Source organism: Haemaphysalis longicornis, unplaced genomic scaffold, assembly GCF_048455015.1.
Source record: "Haemaphysalis longicornis isolate Haplotype H1 unplaced genomic scaffold, Haemaphysalis longicornis Haplotype H1 scaffold_4, whole genome shotgun sequence".
In the NCBI taxonomy this organism is placed as follows: Eukaryota; Metazoa; Arthropoda; class Arachnida; order Ixodida; family Ixodidae; genus Haemaphysalis; species Haemaphysalis longicornis.
Genome location: NW_027526361.1, coordinates 21,179,253 through 21,206,079, shown reverse-complemented (window position 1 = coordinate 21,206,079; position 26,827 = coordinate 21,179,253). Strand labels below are relative to the sequence as shown.

Genomic DNA, 26,827 nt, shown 5'->3' with positions numbered 1-26,827 from the left:
CGGGAAACACTGCCTGCTTGCGCGTAGCGGGCAGAGATGCTGTCGGCGTGCCTGATGTTCTGAAATCTTTTGAGTGCCAGGGTGGTACACATGGGTGTGTGGTGTATCGGGAAATATTTCGTAGCGCTTCCTGTGAGTCACTAAACACGAAAATTGGGGTGGCAGGGGGCTCGACTTTCACGGCGTATTCGACGGCGGCGGCTATGGAGAATTCTTCGAGGGTTGTAGAAGTTGGGGCGGCAATCTACTTCACGGACGCCAGTTTTGAATCCACTTCTAGAGATGGTGCTATCGCCCTCCATAGCCCTACCCGATCTGTAGACACCATTGTCCACTTAAAAAGCGCCCCAACTTCTAGATACTATGAGTAATCTCCTCGCAATAAGGAACTGGTTCAACCTGGCGCGTGATGAGTAATGCCCGGGGCGAAAGCTCTGTGAATTCTTCTTTGGCATGGACCGACCGTTGTTTTTCGATAATGTGCCGGTAGGACCCTCAGACGAGCAGCCACCCCGGTTTTATAAATACATCATAAAGTCGTTCAGAGATTTTAGAACGCAGCTCCCTGACGTGGGCGTCCTTAACGCACCGCCGAGTAAAATATAAGACACCCTGGAAGTGACGCAGCTCACTGAGGACCAGCTCCGAAAGAGCAGGGCGCTACGGTAGAAGCAGCTAACGGCCTCATCTTTACCGGCCGACGTAAGGGGTTTCAGCTGGCGACGTGGCGGGGGGTCCTGGCCACGGCGGACCGCATCACAGCATGGGGTGGGGCACCCTCCGACACATGCCCACAGTGCGGGCTGCGAGAAACCCTGCAGCATGCGATCTTCGATTGTCGGGTTGCGAAGACCTATTGGAAGTTGTTAGCAGGGAAGTTTGGACACAAACTCGGCGTTCGCACTTAGTCGCGCGACGCCTTTGTTATGTTTTTTGCTGTGCGTTGGTGCCCTAATCCTCTGGAAAAGGCGTGGCTTGGCGGCGCTCACAGCGCGGTCGCAAAATTCCATGTTTCCCATGCTACGAAAGGCGCGCTCTCGTCTATTCGATCATCTTGAGGCTGAGCGGTGGTCCACTTAGTTTATCCGTGTGGTAGACAAGTGAATAGAAGCGTCTATTCTACCCTACTGGTTGTTGTATTGATGGTGATGTTTTGTCGCGAACTTTCGGTGTTGTGATCTACAGTGAGTTCTCGGGGTTATAGTAGTGGTTATAGTAGTGTGTGTACCAATGAACTGTGGAGAAATGTAGTGAGTGCTGTGATAGAGTTGGGAAGTGATACAACATGTAGTGCGCATGGTTCCCTGCTTGAGAGATTTTTTAGTACGCTTTCGATTTCAGTCTTTGGAACCATTGTTATTTTTCGGCGACCGGAGTAGTATTTAGCTACAGCGGGTCTTTGTATCGGTTATTATTAAGTTTTATTTTCGAAGACGAGCCTCCAGGGCGGGCATTGCACTGCGCTATAGCGTTGACCCCGGCCACTACCCCAAACAGGGGCAGATGGGGCATGCAGATTGCTTTAATCCGGTTCAACGCAAGAGAGGGCGCCACCGCCTCAGCGAGCGCGCGATTGCTCCTCCATGGATGTTTTTACGGCGCCCAATCAGAGCACGCCGTGGGGCAAGAAAGAGACTTACAATCTTCGAATACACTGATGCACGGCATGCTTCGCCCCTACCCAGGTTTCACGTGATTGGAGATGGCTCGGGGTTTTTTTTAACCGGGAGTCTGTCATTTAGGGTAACAAAAACTTTAATTTATTGTCTATTAGCTGCATATGCAAATCATTTTGTGTTTTAGCTTTCCGTTGCGCCATCACTTCTACTATGCTCCGAAGTTTTTATGCGTGGATTCTTCTCCGTTTTGCAACGCGCATTTGCAGCTAGACAGCACTTCCCAGCTTGTCGTGTCCCAAGAGGACAAGATTCATGCTCAGCGAGTGCTCTGGGGAAAATTTTGTGCTGGAGGAATTGCGACTACGGAGAATACTCGAAGCCATAGACATGCATCATAATGTAACAAAATTAGCAGGCAATACTAAAATTTCTGTATTATGTCCTAGCTTGCTAAATTGAATTTTTTTGGTAGTCTGCAAACATAAACGTTATCTCTCGATTGTTTTAACCGCATTTGCGTGGGTAACATCACGCGAAAGTACCTTCTCTAAAGTAAAGTAATAAGAACTTCTGTGAGATTAAAGACAACCAACGATAGGTTGCCTAATCTGGATACCGTCGATAGAGAGGAATTTTGATGTCACAGAAGATAAATTTTGATGTCACAGAAAAGCTTTTAGAAATAAAAGGACGCAGAGAACAAACAGGTCAATTTTGGCTTTCGTTGTACCACAAACTATGCTTTCTTGGTTTCTTTGTTTACTTATTTTTTTCTCACCGTATATTTGATTGAAGCGTGTCCTCTGTTGTGAACTCCTCTTTTGTGAACTCCAGAGGGTCAGGAGCCCTCGTCAGGCACTCAATGCCTAGCTCCTGCCCCGTCAGCAGGCATTGTAACACCGTCCGCTGAAAAATAGCTTTCTTCTTCTTCTTCTTCTTTGAAACCACTGTAGCCTTTTCTCTTTTCTGTTTTCCTGTATTTTTATTTTAGTCACTGTCACGGAAAGTTTCTTGTCCATTACATTTGCAGATTTGGCACGTTCAACGTTATAACTAGAAACATTCCAATATTATTTGCTGCCAAACAGTTATTGGCAGCAATCTTGTGGTACCGGCAGGCGACGTCTCCCTTTAGTCAATAACACCAAACAGCAATTAAAAAGCTGCTACAACCAACGTATACTCGTATATTTTTTATTTGGCTCTGTAGTCGATACAGACAGATCTACTCTTTATTTCAGAGCAGTGTCTACTTAAATGGGTGCTGGCATCTCTCATTTCTCGTCAATGCAAAGTGAAACATGATGCGTAAACATATATAGAATGACACAATGACACAGAGCTTCAAATATATAGCTCAGAAAGTCTGGTTTGGGCTGCCACGTTACACGCTATTGAGTCAAAATGCACACCTTGATAAAAACACAAATTTCAATTAATATTATTCACAGAAAAAGCCGGTGTTCATGATATCGTGGATATGCATATTCGGCTTCTGGGGTGCTCTAAATCAGGTTCATGCAGCTGTATATATTATGATTTAGTTTAAATAATGAATACATGGCTTGTTACTTTGTTACTTCCTCTTCAAGTATATTGTTCATAAATAACCTACACATCAGTTGTATATTATGTGTGCTCGTACTGACATTTCGAAGCCCTCGCTTTTAGTAACTGTGAATAGGCTTTTTGTACATGGGCATGTATCTAAAAACAGAAACGTGTTTTTTCTTGCTCAACAACGATATTTCTTTCTCGTGTGTGTAAGACGTGGGGTGACCAATTTTCTGAGACCTGGGTGCAAGTTTAGCCAACAACGCCACTGTCCTTAATACACCGGGCGACAAAGAAATTGACTAAAGATACGGCCCCCAACATACATAAAGCCATCCCCTTCAATTACTGATATAATTCAAAGCAATGTAAAGCTACTTGTAGACTCCAAACAATTAGCACACGTCGCCAGCACACCGCTTCGGGGGGAAAAACGAACACTCACACTTGATTCTGAAACTTTTTCGACACATCTCACTACAGAAATGAAAGGCTAGTTTACCCTGCCCCCCATCATTCCCTAACGACAATTCAGCAAACGACATGGAGGCAACTCCAATCCCATGCCTTCTTACACCCGTGTAAATTGGCCCTGATGTACCGTGGTCTGTACACCCCAAAATGCAGAATGTGTGAGGCCGAAAAGGCCGACCTAGCCCACATTCCATACGAATGCCCTGAGCTCCAACCTAAAGCCCAACGACATCTCTCTAACCAAATAGAATGGGAGACTGCGGTGACCAGCTCCGAGCCTGAGACCCGAATTCAGGCCGTGGACTGGGCTTTGGAAGTCGTCATGAAGCAAGGTCTTCTGGCCACCTCACGGAGTCAAGAAGAAGCTCATCAATAATCTAACAACTAAGCGATTTTTGAGCAAATGAAGTTGTTCCTCCTCCTCCTCCTCCTTTTCGACACGTTGAATAGATCACGAACTTCTCCCCGTTTCCTTATTGATAATCAGGCCTGATAGGAGCAGCAGCAGCAGCATCGCCCTGGCTTGCATGGCGCAGTGTTGGCTGCTCCTTTGTCTGCCAACAGCGCTCACCGGGGCAGCAGCTAGCGCTACAGGGCGCGGAGTCCAGCGAGGAGGTTCGGCGTCGTCCCCGCGAATGCAACGTCTTCGTAAATCAGCCGCGCGTCGGCAGCGGCGGCCAACTGGAAACGGAGGCCACCTGCTCCGCACCTGGCCTCCCTGCTACGACACATCCTTCCCCACACGGCGGCGGCGGCGGCGTATCAGCCGGCAAGCGAGAGGCCGCCGATCGGCTCAGGAGTTCGCCTTCGCCGCGCGACGCAGTTGTGTTGCGTTCCACTTTTGCAGTTCTCTGCTGGGTGAGTACTTTCATTTGCGGGCGCATGCCTGCGGCGCCTATGCGGACTTTCGTTGTTGTTTAGCAAGTTGGGGAGGTTGCATACGTGGACGAAACGGCATCGTTGAATCCGTTGGTTCCGCTGTCGTTGCCTCCGTCCTACCTCTTGCCGCGGCCGCAGCTGTTTGTTTTTCTTTTTTTTTTTTTTTTTTGAAGGAAACAATTTGTAGTAAAACCCGGGTGAGTCGTCCGTGCAAGCTGGGTATATTGTTTGAGACGAAATAGATGCAGAAAAAAAAACTCGGTTTTATTTTACGCTGCGGCGCTAACAGTAAATGTTTCCCTTGTCCCAATGGAGACTATCAAATCTAAACGCGCAGAAATATTACCATGCTCAGTAAAGCATGAACCAATAGAAGAGTTCGAAAATGTTGCGTAGTCATGTGAAATGCTAGCTTTGTAAATTATGAGCTGTTCTGGAAGCTTTAGAAACGTGTTTTCTTGTGTCATGTATTGTCTATCTGCCTCCTTAATGATTAGCGTTTAATGGTAACTCGCACTTATTTAAACTATCACACCGGCAGTACATAATCAGGAGAAATACACTTTTGCTGTTAGCAAGCTTAAGAAGGAGGGTGGCATGCGGACAGTAAGCAAGACTATGACGTATGATAACTCGCGAAGCTTGCCTTTTTTTTATTTTTCTCTTGAAACAATGAGCTCGGTTTTCGCCACGATGGCCATTCTTTTGCTGTTGACCTGAGCGATCCAAGCCTAGCTCTCACTGCGGGTACCGTTAGTAACAATGGTGACTCAACAAGTGTGCACCTCTTCCGAAATAACTAAACACTCCTTGTGGACCTCTTTGTAAGGAAAAATTAATTTTGTTGGACTACAAGGTGCCATGGCATTTGCGAACAAGCCACACAAAGGAACTGAGTTGGCCACTTGCGGATTCAAGAACGACGTGAAAGTATTTACGGCCTCGCCGGTTTCTTTCGTGTAAACAACATGCCGTTATCTTTTTATGCCATAGGGTTGGCATGCTTTCCATCAAGAGTGAAAGTATTCTCAGGTCTCGTGCTGAAAATGAGAAAGCGACGATGCTGTAGACGACAGCTGGTGCCAACACGAATAGTAATTTTTTTTCTTGTACAAAAAACGACAGCTTAAGGTTGATGTATTTATTTTCAGCGTGATTGCTGTCCTTGCGACTGCCTTCTAAACAACAGGAATTCTTCATCAGAGAAAAGTAACCGCAAAACATTACGAGGACGCTTAAGCATCCCCTAAGATGCAGTGATCCCGAAAGCATCACTGCCCTATTGCCAAACCTGTCCTTTGATTATAATCATTATCTTTTTTCTTCTTTTCTAGTTACCATTACTCTGAACAAACCCACGTTCGCATCGCCAAGCAACGGGGACATCCAGTGAAACGTACCTTGCTACTCGCAAAATTGCTCCTTCTGTAACTAGCATGCTCAAATTACCCGCCGCGGTGGCTCAGTGGCTAAGGCGTTGCGCTGCTGAGCACGAGGACGCGGGTTCGATTCCCGGCCGTGGTGACCGCTTTTCTGATAGAGGCGAAAAGCAAAAACGCCCGCGTGTACGCGATTTCGGGGCACGTCAAAGATCCCCAGGTGGTCAAGATTAATCCGGAGCCCTCCACTACGGCGCGCCTTCCCGTGGGGAACCCTGATGAGGATGCGAAGCACCATGGGGGTTCCGTGTGGTTCCATTGTGTTGCCGTTATGTTGAGTGATCTGGTGTTTAGTATCGCCAGAGGGAATTCCGCGTCCGGGTCCACACCGGTGGCAAAGTCGCGCAAGTACTGTTGTGTTACGGTGAGTAGGCGGTGGTTCTCGAGGCGCCGAAACTCGTCCATCATGTTCTTGTCGACGTTGTCGTCTCTGCGTAGAGTCGGCGTCAGCGTTGGTGAGGTAAAGGTTGTTGACGTTGGTGTACCGGCTGAGAGCAACGTACATGCTGCTGCTGCTGATGATGATGATGTCCTCAAATTTTTTGGCACGTACCCACAAGGGGGGATTGGCCAGGGCTAAATCGGTTAAAAACGCGGGGACTTCAATATACTTATTTCCGGAAAGAGGCTGTAAAAGGAAACTTAGTTGTTAATGAAACCCGAATTACCATTAATCAGCACCGCTTAGCAATTCAAACGACCTGAGGCAGAAAGAAAATTTTGAATGCAATTATATATATCCCTTCTTGCAAACCCCAGCTTTGATGCGCCAATAGATAATATAAGTGTTATCGATAACGTCAACCCCAACCTCTCAATCGGCTCCTTCAAAAACAGTTTTCTAGCTGTTGAGAAACGGCGACAGTCGAGGAAAAAATGGTCGATTGTTTCGGGGACCTGGCACCGCACACATAGTTCTGTAGGTGAAAGTTCTGATCTGAACAGATAGAAATTAAGCCTCGGTACCCTGCAGCGCAGCTCGGTGAAGGTCACCTCGCATTGCCGAGAGCCACAAAAATGAACATTCCACCCGTACTTTAAGTGTTGGAACTCTTCAAATGATAAGAGTGAATCGGAACGGGTGGCGTCTAAATGCCAATATCGTCTTAGTCTCGCAGATGCAAATAGAGCCAGATTAGGAATTCCGAATTGAATGGGAGCTGTGACGTACATGCCCTCCTCTTCGCAGCTTTGTCTTTTTCCCCTTCTTCTTCTTCAGCGGTTCCCCTACGGGAAGATGACGACGGTGGTTGAACGCGAAGCTATTTCGTGATGGATTCTTTGGTTGGCCAATCCCTAGGGGAATCCTGCCAAAATCATCATCAGAAGCGTTGCGGACGGGGCGAGAGCAACGTACACGCCCTCCTCTTCGCAGCTTTGTCTTCTTCTCCTTCTTCTTCTTCAGCGGTTCCCCTACGGGAAGATGACGACGGTGGTTGAACGTGAAGCTATCTCGTGGTGGATTCTTTAATTGGCCAATCACTAGGGGCATCCTGCCACAATCATCATCAGAGACGCTGCAGACGGGGCACGGACGCGGGACATCCCCCGAGCAAGAGATGCTTCGCATCTAAAATTAATTGTACGTATCAGATATTCTCAAGTACAAAACAAAGAAATTGAGCCAGGAGGGGGCATTACTCTGGGCAACTTTCGCCGTAACGAGATGAAATTAGCGCTGCGTGCCACTAGACTTCAAGAAGCTATTCCTGTTCCTATTTCGCTTCATGTTTTCAAGTGTTCTTAAGGATTTCCACGAGTCTTTGCATTCCCGGGAGGTAGCTGTGACAGGCCAGGAAATCTCCTCGGGATACGCATAGCGAAGCGAAATGGGTCTTTTCTTTTTCGCCAAATCATCTGCCAGCGTCCACCAGACAGATCTATCATGATCACATTGGCACCCGCCCACTCTGCCGTCCCGGGCAACGAAACCGCGGACTCCTCCCCATTGCTTTTCGCAATAAACACGTTTACTCTCTCTCTCTCTCTCTCTCTCTCTCTCTCTCTCTCTCTCTCTCTCTCTCTCTCTCTCTCTCTCTCTCTCTCTCTCTCTCTCTTTTTTCGCCCTTGAGGCAATACCAAAGCCGCTGGCAATGTTACAGAAGAGAATGGCAAGACAGACAGGCAGACTGGGACACACAGAGAGAGAGAAATCGATTGGAATCATTAATCTACTGGATATGTCCGCCTGGCTGGATACTCCCGGTATGGGTGAAAATGTGACTCGAACACAAACACACAGATTAGGAAATGTCTTCAGCGGAGCATCAGGCATCACAAGTTTGTAGTGCCTGACACAACTGAACACCCGGATGTTAAATTGCGTAGCGAATGAAAAGAACCACGTGTTACCTAGAGCTTTAAAGCGCGCTACTTGAGTTATTTTTCTATAAAGACAAGCACTTACCAGAAGCTCCCAGACAGAAAGCTCCCATACAGACAGAAAGCTCCCAGGCTGCCACGAGCTAAGGCCAGCACAGCGTTGAAGCCCTTGAATGGTTAGAGTAATGTCGTAACAAATCACTGGCTGTAAAAGAAAGCATAAAGATCTATGGAAAACGCAACTCGTGGCATTTAAGGAGTGATGCCTGAACGTGATTCAGAAGGTTAAGTTCACCGTCAGCTGTCCGGCCTATTTGCCCTATCCACGTTCCCTATATCCACTCCTGATTGAAGCGATCAAGTTACGGCGCTAAATAACGCGGAAAAGGGCATAAAGTAACAGGCAAAGAAACGAGTCTGAACTTTTCTTCGGATCATTGCCAGTTTATGCTGTCGTTATAAATAATGACCATAATCCTAGAAAAAGAAATCCACCTTCTTTGATAGTTCACCGTGAAACTAAATCCATATGAAAAAAACGGACCGGCTTTTTTTATAACCGTCTGTACGCACAAGGCGACAAAAGCACCCCTGTGCTTCCTAAAAACGACGGACCTGTACAAAGGACTGTACCACAAAACACTGAACGTTCTAGAGACACTCGCTGAACTTTAATGCCCAAGGTGTCCCAATGCAAGGTGTCCCAATGCAAGGTGTCCTAATGCAATACATTAAATTGCATTAAAAATTAAATAACAATTTTCACTACCTATGCCGGAAAGGAACATATCAGTCCGATGTGGGTTAAGCGGGGACTATCTTTTGCAGTGCTCTGAAACGCTTGCATTTTGTGATCCATGAGTTTTACTAAAGCGAAGACAGCCGCTGTTTAAGGGGTTTTTTTTTCGTCTATACCTCAAACAAATTGCACGCATATTGGTACGAGACATTTGGTACGTTCCCCGTAAAGAGTACACTAGATGCGCTGTGACTTGGATCATCATCAAGGTGGGGAGATGAAGAAGACGCTGCTGGAGACGCGCATGTAGTTCGGTCCCTCGCTTCGGCAGCGCTCTCTTCTACCGTGCTTTCTGCAACCGGCCACTTGTAATAAGTGCTGTAAATACACTTCTATAGATACCGGTCTACCTCGTATCATGTGTCGCATATTTTGTCAAAGACGATTGGTTGGTGTAGAGTTTTGGAGGTGGGGATAGCGCCTCTTGACTCTTGGCTGATAGCGCCTGAGTAACTTGAATGCCCAATGCCAAAAGCGTAACCATGAGGAATACTTCATGACTTCATGTCATGCGTTTCGCAGGCCAAACGGGCTTCTGTCCAACTCTTAATTGCAACAATATTCCCCCACCAACCGGAATAAATTTCAAACCGCGCACCCGTAGGAATACGTGTTGTCGAATTTAGGTTGTTGGGCGATAAGCACGTAGGTGTTCTTTCCTCGCCTGGTGCAGGTTAAAACAAAGCATTGTTCGAACGCAGCAAGCGTACGCGTGAATCCCGCGAGCAGTGGCAGAGCGTGTGTTTCCTGCCCATGCCTCGCCGACCAAACTATCTCGGTCGAACGGGTAGTCGGCGCCAGGGCCACCCATGGACTTTCGGATGAGAAAGCCACCCACAAATTTAGCTCAATAAAGTGTACCCCTATCTCTCCTTTCCTCTCTCTCTATGTCTCTATCTCCCTCCCTCCCCCTCTCTCTCCTTCACTCTCTCTCTCTCTCTCTCTATCTCTCTCTCTCTATGTCTCTATCTCTATATCTATACCTCCCTCCTTTCCCTCCTTCCCCGTCTCTTTCCTTCCCCCTCTCTCTATGTCTCTATCTCTATATCTCGACCTCCCTCCTTTCCCCTCTCTACCCCTCTCTCTCCTTCCCCCTCTCTCTATGTCTCTATCTCTATATCTCGACCTCCCTCCTTTCACCTCTCTCCCCCTCTTTCTCCTCCCCCTCTCTCTCTCTCTCTCTCTCTCTCACGGCATTTATTTGAATGGTTTAAGGTCTTGCTGCTCCCACCGGTTGATTCTAGCCACACTCGCCAAGATCCTCGGCGTAGCATTATGAGTGCCAAGAATGCCGCCTCGAGCGTTTCCAACGACACTCGAGATGTGTGACGCAGCAGCAGCAGCAGCAGCAGCGGGGAAAATAGAGCAAAACAAAAAGAGGCAACAAAGGGGAGCTGTTTCCGCTCGCCAGCTTCGCGCTCTTCTCACTCCTCTGACGTTTCCGCACGAGGACCGCTCGTCGGCACGGGCGCGGCGTCGCGTTTGTCAGCGCGCTTTGACAAGGCTCGCAGCTCGAAATCGCCCACGCCACAGCTCCCCGCCCCGTCACAATTGTCGTGGCGCACCGACAGGCGGCTGCATACGCGTGGATGCCCGGGAGGACCACTCGCTTTCTGCTGCATTCCGCTGTGACCGATGGTTCACCTCGTCGCTCTGGCATCGCTTCCGAAGGCGCGCGACGGCACTAGAGGGACGCCGTTTCCTGCCTGTGGCCCGTGAGCGCGTTTTCCTCCCCGGCTCTCATTGAGTTACACTTCCTTTAACAATCCATTCGCTCATTTAGTTAGCATGGCATAGAGGATGTGCGTTTCCTTTTCTACTACCGCTTCGTTAAGCCACGCCGGATGAGGGCGTTCCGTAGAACGGGCTAATTTCCGCTGTTTTATTTCAACTTTGGTTAGCTGCGATGTTTAACATGAACATTGCATTTCTTTATGCGGTTTAACAAGGGACCGACGTTTCTTTTAATGAGAAGCAAGTGGATACACCTCCGATATTTCATCAGAACATTGAGTTACTACCAGTTACTGGTTACTTATACTGGGCAACTGGACATTTTCCGCGTTATCAGTGTGCGTCAAAGCAATAAGCACAGTACAAGAGGGAAAGGGCCGCTGATCACGAGCCACAAAAAATCCAATCACACCCGTAAAGGAACGAACTCTCGCCGCGTTCACTTGTGTCCAAATGCTGATTTGTCTTCGTGCTGCAATTAAGTCCAGCATAAATGAGGAGGAGGAAAAAACTTTTTTCAAACGCAACATTAAGCGTTGAGAATGTCCCGGGCCAGGTTCACCAACGCCAACTGGTCTGTGAGCTGGTCCGAGGCTAGCCAAGTCCGCCACGTTGAAAGAGGAGGGTGTGGAAAATGTGGGGATTGAATTGTAATGGGGCAGTAGAAAATGCAGTGCTCTAAATTAACGTATGGTTCGGGACAATTGGGACATCCTGGGGAGTTTCGGAGACGGTAGAGAAAGGAACCAGCAGGCATAAGGAGGTTATTTACCTGTATGCGTCGAAGAATGCGTAGTCGCGTGGTGGTTAGAGATTTGTCTGGAACAGGAAGTGCACGAAGAGTTTCTCTAATGTCCTTGTAGTGAAGCTTTATTTCTTGTTTGTAGTGGAGAGTAGTTCCAAGAACACGTCGCGTTGCAATGTGTCGCGTGTCTATTTTCGCTCACCGTAACCTACACCGTAAAGAAGTTACGTTGAAATTGCCGACACATGCGGCCGTTTGGGCGTCCCTTTGTCAGCGTTCTCTGCTGTCGCTCCTTTCAGGGCCGCCATGAAAAGCTGCGCGTCGTGAGCGCGGCTTGCGGGCGTTCGGCGAAGCGCGAGCAGAGCTGCGTTCAGCGCCCAGCTTGTTTCCACGGGGCCCGCCGCTGTCGCCGGCCAGCTGGGGCCGTTACACGACCCGCATTCGAGTGGCATGACAAGTGCGGCGGCGCCCTGACTCGCTCCTTCCTTGCGCTCCGGACCGAGGCTTGGCGCGGAGAGCCCGGCATTCTCGAAGACGTCATGGGCCAAGCCCTCCAGAAGATCCATGGCTGCAAGCAGCCCAAGGTGTCGCTGTTCCGACGCAAGAAGCTCCTCTGCGAGTTCAACACTTTTTACGGTGAGCACGACATTGTTTGCTCGTACTGAATGTTTAGACACCACGCGCGAGACGACGGAGGTTCTGGAGCTTTGTAACACCGGAAGCGCATTGCCCTTACATGCACAAGCATTATCGCGAATTCGGGCTGTATTTAGCTGCTGTCACTCTGCCGACCAGATACTCCTAAAGGTTATTAGAACGCCGTTTCTGGCGGAAGGCATTGCTCGGCTTCAAAAAGAAATCTCCTAAAGGAAGACCAAGCTAGCATTCACAGTTTGCTCTATCTAATGGCTTTTCGGCAGTGACTCGAATAGGCAGCTTCACAGTAAAGCTTACACAGCCAGACCGACTGTTCCTGCGCGTGACAAGTGTTTGCATATGTCATGAATGCAGGAGCTGAGAAAAAAGGAAGGAAGTAAAATGGGGGAAAAAATGTTAACCAGGCTGCAGCCCAGTTTTTTATCCTGCACGTTAAGAAAGGGGGAACGGGCAGAAATGAGCTGAAAAAGAAGGCGAAAGGGAGGAACAGACGTAGTACCAGGATTAGGGCGCTACACCGTCGAGTTCTGTGATAGTAAGTGGAGTCTTTCGTGCTATAGTACACATGTTCTAACAAGTGTGCGCCTCTCGGTTGCCTTGTGAACTGATAATGAAGACCAGTGACGTAAGATCCCCTCCTTAGACAACAGTCGCCGATAGTCAAGGTTGACAAAGTTGACGAGAGCTTCTTTCTATCAAATGAAAAACGCAGGCACATGCATAAAAGGTGCATTTTGGTCTCCGACGTGACGGAAATTTCACTCGCCTCACATACTGCCACTACGATCAAGGAGGAGTAAGCATTCGTCAATGCCACCCCCAGCCAGAAACGGCAAAAAATGGTTATGCCCGATACAGGGAAACTTGTATAAGAAAATTTTGCACAAGTGTGTACATCTTTGGGTTTCATCACTTACGCAAGTCGCCCGTGGTCGCACCATTAGGTAAACTGCAAGACAAATGCAGTGTATTTGTCAGCGAGCAAGGGAGAGGCGGAATACAGCCTCGGCTTTCGTCCCTGGGACAAACTGGGATGCTCAGTTATAGGCACCTCTTGATCTGAGCCAATGTATCGTGAAAACTGTGTCGAAAGTCTCGTGCCCGCACATACGCACACAATGCATGGCTTGCCACAAGATGGAGGAGAGTTGCACTTTCGAACGCTTGTTGAGCAATCTGTAAGCGTATCCGGTAACTCGTAACAGCTATTTCTGTGGGTGTAACAAAGTAGCCTTGAAAGAAACAGCTTTCGGGCATTTGTCTTTAAAAATTCTGCCAGTGGCCACCTCTTAAATCGACCGTAAAATGTTCCCTGCTCTGCCATATTCCGAGGTAATACCTTGGGGACGACAGCCACAATTCCTGCGAAAACCCGTACCGCGCTTGGAGCTGACAAATTTCACGCTGTTATGTCCAAATAAAGTTGCTCGATGATGTAGAATGCACGATCGATACAGAACACTGGTTTGCAGACTTCGTGATTGGCGTCTACTTGTAGTTCTAGATGGGCGTGATCCAAACGATTGAACTAAAGTTGGAGGATTGCGACTCACGTGCGGATGCCTGGATAGTTCATCAAAGCGAACTGAAGTGCTAGTTTTTTTTTTTTACATGATGGAACAAAACCGCGAAAAGGGCGGTACGGACAGAAAGAAGACACCACACAGCGCAAGGGGAGTCTGGGATCTTTTTTGAGTTCCCGTGGACTTTATGCTCACTCTGTGTTGCGCATTATAATTTTGAATCGACCAGTTTTGGGGAAACCCGCAAAGGGATAGGTTTCTGCGAAGGCAATTTATAATTATAATTTTCAGTTTCTATAACTATTTTTGGTTTGTTTGCTCTTTCTTTCCTTTGTTAGTTCGTTTTTTTTGTTTGTTCGTTCGTTTTGTTTGTTTGTTTGTTCGTTTTGTTTGTTTGTTTGGTTGGTTAGTTGGTTGGTTGGTTGGTTGGTTGGTTGGTTGGTTGGTTGGTTGGTTGGTTGGTTGGTTGCTTGCTTGCTTGCTTGTTTGTTTGTTTGTTTGGACATATCTATTCCACCTTACCTGGGCTTAGCCATAGATTCATAATGAAAGAAAAACAACAAGTGCGAGAAAGACGAGGACGAGGAAGGCAACAAACGCAGTGCTGTGTTTGTAGCCTCGTCCTCGTCTCGTTTTTCTTGCACTGGTTTTTTTTTTTTTTTCATTATGTACCCGTACCAACTCGCCCAACTTGCCATCTTGATTAGTCATAGATTCGTCGCGAACAGAAAGACGTCGTGCGGCCGTGATACACAAGTTCGTCTTAGTCCATTATAGTTTTAAATAGAAACTGTTTCTATGCTGCGACACTTATAAATTGAAACCCATTTCAACCAACGTTGCCTCGTCTAGGTTTGTTTCTCTTATTTTATTCATAGTCATTTGTCAGCCCAGAAATAAACGGCATGCTCGTGTGCGATAGACTGTCCTTCGTGGCGTGGTAAGGCTTCAATTTTTACCTTTCTTTTTTTTTTATTTCTCACTATGCTTATCAAACAGCAAGCTTTTATAGGCGTTGTCGACATGTGATGTAGTGTCGACGGTCCTGGGAGCATTTTTAACGAATGCTTTGCCCCCAACTTAGCCACAATCGTTTTTGATTGGTTCACATAAGTCGCTGACTTGGCGCTTCGCCCGAGAAATACCCGCCGCGGTGGCTGAGTAGCTAACGCGGTGTGCTGCTGAGACCAGAGGCTCGGGTTTGATCTCGTTCGCCGGGGCGGTTCTTTTTTGTGGAAAAAGAAAACGAAAGTGCCCGTATGTAGAGATGTCAGTGCGCATTTCATGTCACCACGCCCTCCACTACGGCGCGCCTCATAGCCCGCCCGCACCTTAGGCATAGAGAAATAAAAACCAGTATTTCTTTCTCTATGCCTTAGGCGCGTAGATTCCCTAGAGCATTTTTTAGCCAGCAGGTGCAATACGGGGAACCGGAACACAGGACGCTCTGTCTGTTCATAGCCACCCCGAATCCGCGGTTTAAAAGCCCCTTTCCTGATTAGTTTTCTTAGGTTACGTAGGTGCTAGCAAAACTAAACGGCGCCTTTGGCAGCTCTGTCGCAAAGATTAAGTACACGCACAACGGTATAAAAGTTTGAGATCACAGGATCCGAACCTTTTCTTTTTGTGACGAGCATGGGGATAAAAAAACAACTACAACACGAATTTGTCGTACATGTACTATTATTTTCTACGATTAGTGCTAAATGTCTCACTTTTGGCTGGATGTATTTTGCCAGTATACGCGCAGTGCGAACAGCGAGTCAATCTATGTAGCGAAGCTAGAAATACATCCATTTAATAAATAATAGTTCAGTCGGTGGAAGCTTAATTCCACCACTTCTAATTAAACAGGTCACAACGTAAAAAAATGTTATGGGAGGGTCTGTGTGCGCAGACAAGCCTCATTTGGTTGATTTGCGTCAGTAAACGGGTGTAAATGGATCTTGTTCTCTTCCAACGTGTTTACAACTAACAAAGCATCAATTGCTACTTATAAAACGTTTCCGAATACTCAACTGCGGGTATGTGTTACCCTGTGAATATGTAACACATATATAACGCATGCAACAGGCTTCAGAGTGCAGCTCAGTGGCTAAGTCGTTGGGCTGCTGAGCACGAGAATGCGGGTTCGATTCCCAGCCGCGGCGGCCGCATTTCTGGTGGAGTTTAAAAGCAAAAACGCCCGTGTGTTCGAGATTTCGGGGCGCTTTAAATATCCCCAGGTGGTCAAAGTTAATCCGGAGCCCTCTACAACGGGGCGCCTCAACGCCTGTGGAGCGTCGGCGCGTCTAATCCCACAATCAATCAATCAGGCTTCACAGTGCGTGCACCGGTTCTTGAGAGCGCACCAAGTTCTTTTCAGCCAGCTACCGACACCTTCTGCCGGTTTTTTTTTTTCCTTTCGCGCGTTGCAGCCTTCTCATTTTTGTGTTCAAGCATGAAGCGTTTCGGTACTTTTTATGTGTGTGTGAATGATTTACAACAATGCACTGCTCTGTTTGTTTACTTCTAGATATTAACAAAGACGGCGTCATAACCGCAGACGATTTCAATGAAGCCAGGCTGGTAAGTCCTAATCTGTCTTGTCAGACCTTTGTTAAATGTGAGTGAATACATAAATATCTAAAAACAATTTGTGTTTTCGCATGGAAGTCAACTATATATGTATTCGGTGACTGGAAACGAAAGTATAATTGTTTACATTAAGCGTCGCGTTTTCCGGTCACTAGGACTTCGTTAGGCAGACGTCAACTTTACATTTATGAATTGTTTCGGAAAATCGAGAGCACGGGGCCCATTGTGGCTGATCGGTCGAAATTACTTTTTGCACTTTTGCCAGCGAACTACGTTTCCTCCAAGTTGCAGTTTTTCTTTTCAGCTTTACGTTACTTTACATAAAAAATAAACTGTAAACTGAGGAAAGATAGATACAATGCGCTGAGATACCCCACAAAGAATCTCGTATTGGTCCACTTGCGTTCATAAATACTGGACCAAACCAAACAAATTAATAGAATAATTATTGCAGACGACGAGTCTGTGCTTAGCACCGTACCGCAGCTTAGTCTTTTTCTTGCGCATTTATCTCTTTGACACTGTCTTGTACCAGCCAGCGCGAGTTTTGACTCTCGTGTAGTCATACCACGCTTTGGAATGCACGCTATGATTTATTTATTTATTTATTTATTTATTTATTTATTTATTTATTTATTTATTTATTTATTTATTTATTTATTTATTTATTTATTTATTTATTTATTTATTTATTTATTTATTTATTTATTTATTTATTTATTTATTTATTTATTTATTTATTTATTTATTTATTTATTTATTTATTTATTTATTTATTTATTTATTTATTTATTTCCAAAATGAGTGTGAGATGAGCTTATAACGCCTGATATTCGGCACAGTACTGCTTGCCTCTTTCTCGTGTTTGTCGGCTGTAACAAGAGTTTCCTCGGGCTGCAATTTCATGACGTTAAATATTAAAGCAGTATAAAATCACGCAAGATAATACCCCAGTGTCCCTTGCAGTACGACGCGTCAATTCGGATCAGCACTCACGTCCTAAATGTTAGCACTAGAGTTGTAACAGGCTTCTAGGATCTGTCATGATTCAATGTATTTTCACTTAGTTGCTTCGCACATGACTCTTTCTTTTCTGCAGAAGATTACTGTTGAACGCTATATTCAAATCAGTAAGACGTCGCTAATCATACCGAATGCCATTTCCTTTTACTTGCATTAAATCTACGGGTGCCACAAACCCAACCTGGCATGGCTTTCCCTGCCCTATCACGTTTCCTATTCGCGAGATAAGAGATAACATCACAGGTCATGCGAACTCATGCATAGATAATTTACTTCTTTCATTATCATCCAGTGTAAGTCAATTTTTTACACGGCTCAATCTGGCTTGATTCTTTGTATGAGACAAAAATAGCAACGCACAGCTGCCGAGCGAGAGCGTTTCGCTGTATACAGTTTACTTCGTCTTCCTATTTTGCATACAATAGTTATGCTCAACAATAGCCATGGTCGGGGCCATAAGATGGTCGAAATGTTAGCGAACCTATACAGCAGACGAACACGCTACTAATAGCTAATGCGATCTGCGATTCCGCGTGTGGTCACAGGTTAGATTCCGTTTGTGATGGTCGTTTTTCTGATGGGAGCCAAATGAGTTATACTTCCCGTATATTTCTTATCACGTTAGGTCTAAAACGATTTTCACGGGGTCTAAATTAGATCGAGCCGCGCCAGTACTGCGCTCCTTAGAAACAAAGTGGAATTTAAACGACGAAAATCATGAATTTAAATTTTTATGCTCTTGGTAAACCTAAACCATCCGAGTATAACGAAAACTGGCTCCTTAACCTCGATTATCGTATTAGTTCATGTTCAGTGAGGTGGAAAAATCTACGGACACTGCAAGATTAGCAATCAAAATTATTTTCTGGGTCTTTGGGGGTCTGTCCCGCAATCCGGGTCGTATGACATGGGTTCACGCTCCTTGTGGTATCGACGTTTCTGCTCCCAAGCAAAGCGTAGCACTGAATTTTATTTCTCCGGAAAGGCAGTTTTCGCTTCGCTCCGAGCGTGTCCCACAAAGTCATTTGAGTTACTGCATTAGCTGCTAGGTGCCCCCCTGTTGCTAATAAGCTTACCACAAATACTCAGATCGCAACATCACAAACAGCGCCGCGAATTGTCTTTTTAGCATGCCGGGAGCGCATAGCTAGCGCCGTGTAGACAAAAAATGGCGAGCATTTCACGCGTATGAGCGGCTGAATGTGATTTGCAGGATCATAACTAATCGAAAAGCTTCCCGGCGGGCGTCGGCCATTGTTTTTTTTTTGTCTTGTATATTGATGTAGTTAAAAAGAAACTTACCATTCGCATTGCGTTGTGATCAAAGTAGGTTGGGATCAAGTGTGGCAGAAATAACAAACTGTAGCGAAAAAAGAATAAAGAAAATAGCATGTGGGACATGTTTCATTCCCGAGCAAAAAAAGGAACTTCAGCGCGTGCTCCAAATTCCAGTCCAGCGTATCTAGGCAGCTGCCAGCGGGGGAACGCTTTCGAGCTTGGCTTTATTCCTGAACCCGGAAAAACATGAAGGCAAGCTTGACATGAGTTGAGATGTACCGCGACTTTTTTAGGTTGATGTCACAAAGAAGCTATTACTCTTTATGATTGACTTTTCTGACCTCCCAGCCTGTAGAAGATAAAAGCATTGTTTGATTTGACCCATCTCTCAAGCGTGTCATCTTTTTTTAGCGACCAACAGCTGCACGCATGGAGTAAGTTCGAAAAACGTAGCGTATGAAATGCCTCGTCAGGAGAGTCGGCGTTAAAGGCTGTTAATATTGTGGCACTAACGTGACTTCACGTACTCACTCAATTATAGACTCGATGTCCTTAATCCACTTCCAATGTCGTTTGCGAGTAAAAACCTAAACATTACACGTTTATCTCTAACGGCATGCCCTGAATCTAAATTTTTATTTGGGCTTAAAATACTCCAAGGTGGATTAGGGCATAGTAGAAGACCTAGGTGAGATGGTGGGTCGCTTTATAAAAGAGAAGCAGCGAGATTGGAGCAGAAATTAAGAGGAAAGGGGTAGTGCTGACGTTCTTGCTTCTTCTGTCGCCACTTGGAGAATAAAATGCGTTGATCCGTGGCAGTCAGGAGGCTAATAAAGTTTAAAACGCAGCAGCGTTTGGGTAATACACAAAGAGACGCATCATAGGAAGTGCACCAAAGCTTACCCACGCGCTTAGTCAGAGGCTAATTAAAAGCTGAGTCACACAGGCCTCTCTTCGTTCTTGTCGTTCTAATGCCACCAAAAATTTGTTTAACATAACATTATGAAGCTTTACTCTGCAACCCAGTTGCTTAACCGGAGTTCGTACGGTCTCTTAATTTTTTAACAGATTAATTTTTAAAAAGTTACGAAGGGGCAGTTATAGACTTTTGAGTCTGGGTCACCTGGTAAAGTAAAGTTGGCGCAGGAAACAGAAGGCAAGTATTTAAAAAAAAGGTGTGGCACGGGTCAGCGTTTGTGGAGAGAATAGCGATTTTGTGGTAAAAAACGCGTTTTTACGACTAAAGCTTATAAATGAGAGACCCCACCCACAAAACAAGAAAAGAAAAACGAAAGTATACCTTCGATTCCACTTCGTAAATGTTGGATCTCTGCTGTGTGCTCTCCCCTTTGTGTGTGCTGTCCAAAAGCCAAGCTACCATTAGGTGGCTGAGTTTGTTGTTGTTGGCTCTTCACGTCTCAATGTTTTTCATGGTTATGATCTTTAAGCCAGTAGGTATTTTATGAAGATTTTTACGGAAGGAGACACTGTAACGGCGGATAAACCAATTGCGATATTATAGGCCACAATTATAAACAGAACGCTTGAGCACCACACGAGTTCTGACATCTGCCACGCGTTCAATTGCATGTTGCTAAATTTACTGACATTTTATACGAATGAGCTGAGAATACCAGGGGCATCTGCAGATGGTATGCACTTCTTTTCTTTGCAAAAGCACATTTGCAAACTGAATGGCTGGCAGGCTGGCACCGCAAAGTACGAGAAGACGAAAGAACTCTTCGACGAAATATGGACGCTGCTCAGAGCGGACGCCGATTACAACTCGGATGAAAAGATCACCTCCGAAGAATGGGTAAGTCAAAGCAACACCTCCAGTGGCACTTCGAATACTCGTTACGTAGCTACTTAAATAACATTTCCGATTACAAAGTGAGTAGCTGTGCGCAATCTCGAAAGAATGGCCCAAAACTATGTGGATAGTCCGAACGTCAAACAGTACCGTTCTCAACGCAGCGCTTGAGCGTGCTCATATCACGCATACTTTTAAGCTAGGTTGTCCTTAGGCCACAGGGCGAAGTTTCGGGTGGTAAAGGGGTTTTTTCCGAAGACTGGACCGCAGAACACGTGCTGCAGTATGGCGGTGATGACCTATGAACCCATAGCAAGGGCTGTCGCCCAAAAACATTGAGCAGGCTGGCAGCTGAACGCGGTGTCAGTTGGATGTTTGTCTCCAACTGAATTGCTACATAGATAGTGTGAGAACAGCTGAAAAAAGAAACGTCGCGTGCTTTTATTTTTATTGAAGGGTTCTTTCCTTACCGGACCCATAAGAGGTGGCGCCTGGGACGCTAAAACTAAGTATGAGCCCCATATGCGCCACGAACATTCCCTGTGGATCATCAGGTCAAAAAATTTTAAAAATACATCGGACGGTCTCCTGACGATTTGTTCTAAATGCTCAGGAAAGCCGCATTTGGTTCATTTGCGTCGATAAACAGGTACAAATGGATCTTTCTTTTCAATGGTATGGGGCTCGCCATAAAAGGAAACTGAGAAGATACATGCTTACTAAATATTCTGACATAAATAAAAAAACAATTCCATGACCAGATTCTTTAACGTAAATAGCAAATCAGTGAATGGGCATCATGTCTTCTAAAGCAGTCGTTGGCTCGCGGGGCCGTACGACTATTTTCACGTATGGTGAGAAGTAACGTGTGGCGAGCGTTTATTCAGACTCCCATCCGATCCACTTCCGCAATCACAATTCAGCTTGTCCAGAGAATCAATGTAGTACTGTTATGATGTTGTAGCTGTACACACAGCCGTAGTTGGGAACCAGAGCCGTCGTTATGTTAACAAAACTACGTGCACTGTGCGCGCTGCACCACCGAGGCCGACGGCACGTGCGACGTTCCTGCAATAATGCTACCATCCCGCTCCCGGAACAGCGGACAGTCTCAGTGATTACAGGGGCTATAGAACCCCCTGTAGTCACACAGACAGGACACGGGACCAGCGCTCTCATTATGTTATTTTAAGGCGAATTGATTGATTGATTGATTGATTGATTGATTGATTGATTGATTGATTGATTGATTGATTGATTGATTGATTGATTGATTGATTGATTGATTGATTGATTGATTGATTGTGGGGTTTAAGGCGCCGACGCAACGCAGACGATGAGGCGCGCCGTAGTGGAGGGCTCCGGATTAATTTTGACCACCTGGGGATATTTAACGTGCGCCGAAATCTTGTACACACGGGCGTTTTTGCTTTCCGCCTCCATCAGAAAAGCAGCCGCCGCGGCCGAAAATCGAACCCGCGACCTCGTGCTCAGCATTTTAAGGCGAAAGCTTTCTGGGTGGGATCGATGTCTTTCCGTCAAAAACCTAGTGTATTTCCCCTTAGACCGGTCGGTCGACCGAAAAGCTCTGATAAAGTCTCTGGACACACCGCGATTGCGTCAAAACGGTTGCTTGTAAATCACGAAAAAGGGACGGTTCTTAGTAAGGCAATGCGCGAATCGATCGTGAAGGAGAAGTACAATAGTATACCTTTGTCTCATGAACCACGTATTGGTATTCATTTAGATCGTTCTTTGTTCGTAGACGCGTGTACTTAGTGCACGACAAATCGTCGCATGGGTTCGTTCTTCCGTTCGAGATCCGGGTCTTTCAAGGTGTGACGATCGGTTGGATGCACTTTCAGGAAAGTTTGCACGCACTTTTCGCTTTCGCGCTTCTCTCAACTTTCTTTAGGAAGGGGTAGTAATTTTTTTGTTATTTCTGTTTTCAATGTATCTTTTGTGATTTTCAATGATGGAGTGGAAGTGCCGTTGATAACTGCACTCGCACGCGAATTGCGAACTGTGGCAATCGCAGACTTAGTTCAAGTTGTCTTGTGGCAAACACCTGCTAGTCGTTTTAGAAAATCTGCTACATGTGTTGCATATATCCGATTCATCGGATACATATATTCGATTACACTTTTTAAATAAGACAATTTTTTATACAAGTCATTACGTCGCAATAATGATGGTTGAAAAAATGTTAAGAATGCTTTCAGTATTATGGGTAACTAGAACCTCACTTGCTATTTAGAACACTACCTCGCATTAAACTATGTCTGTCTCCCCTTATCGCTCCCCGATCTATCTATCTATCTATCTATCTATCTATCTATCTATCTATCTATCTATCTATCTATCTATCTATCTATCTATCTATCTATCTATCTGTCTGTCTGTCTGTCTGTCTGTCTGTCTGTCTGTCTGTCTGTCTGTCTGTCTGTCTGTCTATCTATCTATCTATCTATCTATCTATCTATCTATCTATCTATCTATCTATCTATCTATCTATCTATCTATCTATCTATCTATCTATCTATCTATCTATCTATCTATCTATCTATCTATCTATCTATCTATCTTATCTTATCTTATCTTATCTTATCTTATCTTATCTTATCTTGTCTTGTTCTGCCCGTCTCCAGATTAGCCTTTGGGAGCGCCGTCTGGAACTGGAGAGTCGGGAGCAGGAGGAGGACGCACCAAAATGGCTGGCCACGTACATGTGGTTCCGTTTTAATATGTACGATCGCACAGGTCAGCGCTCATAACTCTAATACAGCTATTTTTGGTGTACTCGAGATACCAAGCTTCATACTGCATGACTATTCAGTATTTTACACTTCTTTCCCGGTAAAATTCTTCCTGTTACTACACTCGAAGTGGCCTTAAAGCTTAAAAAAAAGATGTTAGTGAACGTCTCCTTCAGAGGGGAAGGGCAGTTAGCACCGGCCCTTGCACCAGCTCCCTGCAAAGCCCAAGTGTGCTAGAATGATGGGTTTAAAAATGCCCTAACAACTGCAGAAGAATCACTGCCCCATAAAACAGTAATGCACATCGGCTTGAAACAATGATTAATTTAGATGGAACGCATGTGCCAAAACTGGGCATCCGCTCAGCCATGTTTGAATATAGCAGGCAATATAATGAGTGCTAGTTAGAAGAGAGTAGGCTTAAATGATCAATATTGAAAATTAATTATATAACGATTACTTCTTCGATAGTCAACTTTCTTACGACGCAATTGAGAAATCGCATATGTATCGCTTAAATGCCGTTTGCTGCACTCGAACTCACCGTTTTAAATCTATGTGTGACGGTTTATTTTCATAAATAGGGCCAACTTAAAGCAAGGCACGTAGATACTGCGAGGAGCCAAAGAACAGCCTCGCACCCAATGAGATCATTTTGAGACCGCACAAAATAAAACACATATTTTCGATATGCAGTGCGCGTACGCAGTGGAATAGTGGCATTATCGGTCGTCGTGGAAAGTGTACGCCTCCTAAGGGGTTTCAGTGGTGTCGCGCCGCACAACACGCCATCTCACATAAGCTGCTTGGCGCTGTAGTCGATTTAATCCCACTGTAACCATGTGTGCCAGAATTACTTTGAGGCACTGGAAACTTGTTACTCATTGCAGGGGATGGCGTCGTGGACTGCGACGAATTCTGCTACGTGCTGGAACACTTCGGGATACCTCCACGGCAATCGAGGCAGTGTTACCTGATTATGACAGAGGTTGGTATCGAGTACCTACAGTGTTGCTTGGCCAATGGATTTTAGAAGCGAGAAGGTGACAGATGTTCCAGTGAAACAATTCAGAGAAAGCCTTAAGTCATTTGTTTACAGTCGTATATTCCCCGCATTTTTTTCTTGAGCGTTTCTATATTCGATCCCTTTATCTTTTCCACTGAAATTGCTCGAAAATTCGCATTTTAATGACAATAATTGCTAGCACACGCCCCACGCGTTAGAGGTTGCTTTCATTTGAGTGATTCTTTCACAAAAGCATCTCTAGTTCAGGGGGGCGTTACAGGTAATTTCGTGTCGTTAATATTATGTACTGGTTACTAAGTTTCGGCCAAAACATTTCAATATAAAGACATTGCGTAAACAACATTGTGTGAAACTAGCAGGAAGGACTCAATGCAGAAAACTTGTCTTCGTAGTTACAGAGGTTTAAAAAATCTACTGAGAATTATAACAGTTCGATACGAACATTTTATGCAGTAATTTTAGTTCCGCACTAAAAACTTGACAATGCGAATGGAAGGGGAAGAATCTTACCTGCATAAACTTCCCGAGTCAGAATTATTGTACGCCGTGATGACTCAATGGATAAGCTGCTGCACTACCAAACACCATGTCCTGCGTTGGATACCCAGCGCTCAGCTCTCTTATAATAGAGGTGAAAAACGGAAAAATAAATTTAAGGAAAATCTATGAGAAATCTTCTAATAGTCGTAAGCATTTCGGCCGCATCCGTGCCGCTTTCGCGGAGTCTTCCTGGGCTTTCTGAAGTACCGCATTTACTTCCGAGTGATTTTACATGAGGCTTGTTCTTTATCTTTTGTTCTGATCCTGCTTTTATTTACCCTCTCCAGGCAATAATTTTTTTATAAGTAGGCTGCATTGCAGTACTCAAAAGCACTGTGAAAAAGACAACTTTACAAAGTTCAAGAAACACTACAGTGGGTTTAACTGTTGTATATCCAGCTTTTTAGTGTTTTCATTGTCATGCACTATTGCTTCATATTTATGCACTAATGCATTGCTGGAAGGAAATTCTTCTAGGTGCAATACATGCCACAAAAAGTCTGATGCCTTGACGTAAAGGTATCTCTAAACATCGCAACCTGTTGCGTTAAAGACGGGCGCATGATTGCCCGAGGGAAGGGTTCATAGAGCGCTTCCTTAAGAAAAACGACCCTGTGCACCAGACTACTGTGGCGTATTGAAGATCCCGGACAGGTATGAACTGACCTGTAGTCCTCCAGTACCGTAGGCCTCCTAACACTGGCGTAGTTCTGGCGCGTAAAGCCCCTGGTTTATTCTTTTAAGTGCGAATGCACTTCTTAAGCGAGCCTGAAGCGTCCGCCGCCGTCCGCATAGCAACAGCTGCGGGTGCGCGCGCTCCTCGTCTTCCTTGGCAACGGGGGGAGATGGGCGCGCGCTGCCTGGCCGCTGACATGGCACATACCCACGTGGGGGATTGGCCAGGAATCTCCTCGTCTTCCTTGGCAACGGGGGGAGATGGGCGCGCGCTGCCTGGCCGCTGACATGGCACATACCCACGTGGGGGATTGGCCAGGAATCTCCTCGTCTTCCTTGGCAACGGGGGGAGATGGGCGCGCGCTGCCTGGCCGCTGACATGGCACATACCCACGTGGGGGATTGGCCAGGAATCGGGCGTGAGAAGGGCTAATGCACCCGCTTAAAGGAGTACTGACACGAAATTTCAAAGCTGAGATCCGCTCTAGCAATCAAGTACAACGACAACACAAATATGTGTCTGTGAATAAATGCATCTTTCTTTCTTTGTAGTTGTGTGTGTGTGTGTGATCTCTCTTTCGCGAACATTACCGAACCGCGCAAATTCAACTCGTGCATTCGCACTTTCACATTCTTCCCCCCGGGGATATGCGGGGAATTTTTTTTTAGGACGTTTAAGCTCTTACAAAAGATTATAAAACAATTTTTTCTTCCCGTTCTTTTTATGTGGTGTTAGAACGACACGAAGAAACTGGACTACGACTACTTCTGCGAGCTGGCCGAAGAGTACCTCAACTCCGAAGACGAGTGCGCGCTGGGCAACTTTATCACAGGAAGGCTTGACTTCCGGTCCTGACTGTCGGTGCCGCCACTTCCGTGCGCTCACCGGCCGGTGTCCTGACGCGAGTGAAGCTCCTTGTGGACTGTTACGGACCTGCAGTCCCTGTTGTGTGCATTGTTTTCAAACCTCACGTATTTTCGTGGTGGACAAGCGGACCACCACCCCTTTCATTATCTTTCGCGGGCCCGACGCTGTCGCCGTTTACGTTTACCTCAAATACGGTAAAATAAAATATTTTGAAACGCCAGTTTTGTGAAAGAACAAGACGGTAAGTAAACACCGCATGCCAAAACAACACAGCGACGTAACAGCGCAGGAGTCAAGAAGGCCGGCTCCACGACAGTCCATGTCTTGGCATTCCGTGCCATGCTGTCACGACGAAAGAAATCTGTGCGTTGATATCACGCAACATCGAAGCAGCATGTTTTCTAAAGTTGCTTGACAGTCTCGAAGTCCCTAGCTATATTGACGGCTTCGGAGGAGCTTTATGTTTCAATGTTAAGCAATTATTTGAACAATTAAAACCTTTTGTGAAGAAAAAACTACCACCTC

General features: G+C 45.8%; 1 protein-coding gene across 3 annotated transcripts; it reads left to right on the top strand.

Annotated features, from left to right (window-relative positions):
• Positions 1 to 4,349: 4,349 nt before the first annotated feature.
• Positions 4,350 to 26,522, top strand: LOC144178357 (sarcoplasmic calcium-binding proteins I, III, and IV-like). Of its 3 annotated transcripts, none has more exons than XM_077706139.1 (7): positions 4,350 to 4,505; positions 11,865 to 12,201; positions 16,261 to 16,313; positions 20,302 to 20,439; positions 23,085 to 23,196; positions 24,083 to 24,180; positions 26,171 to 26,522. In XM_077706139.1, exons 2-7 carry the CDS (start codon positions 12,105 to 12,107, stop codon positions 26,288 to 26,290), a joined length of 618 nt encoding a protein of 205 aa, XP_077562265.1. In that variant the 5' UTR covers positions 4,350 to 4,505; positions 11,865 to 12,104; the 3' UTR covers positions 26,291 to 26,522. The 3 variants fall into 3 exon arrangements, with proteins under 3 accessions (XP_077562265.1, XP_077562267.1, XP_077562266.1); XM_077706141.1 differs by lacking the exon at positions 4,350 to 4,505 and adding an exon at positions 7,393 to 7,547; XM_077706140.1 differs by lacking the exon at positions 4,350 to 4,505 and adding an exon at positions 10,535 to 10,801.
• The last annotated feature ends 305 nt before the right edge of the window (positions 26,523 to 26,827 follow it).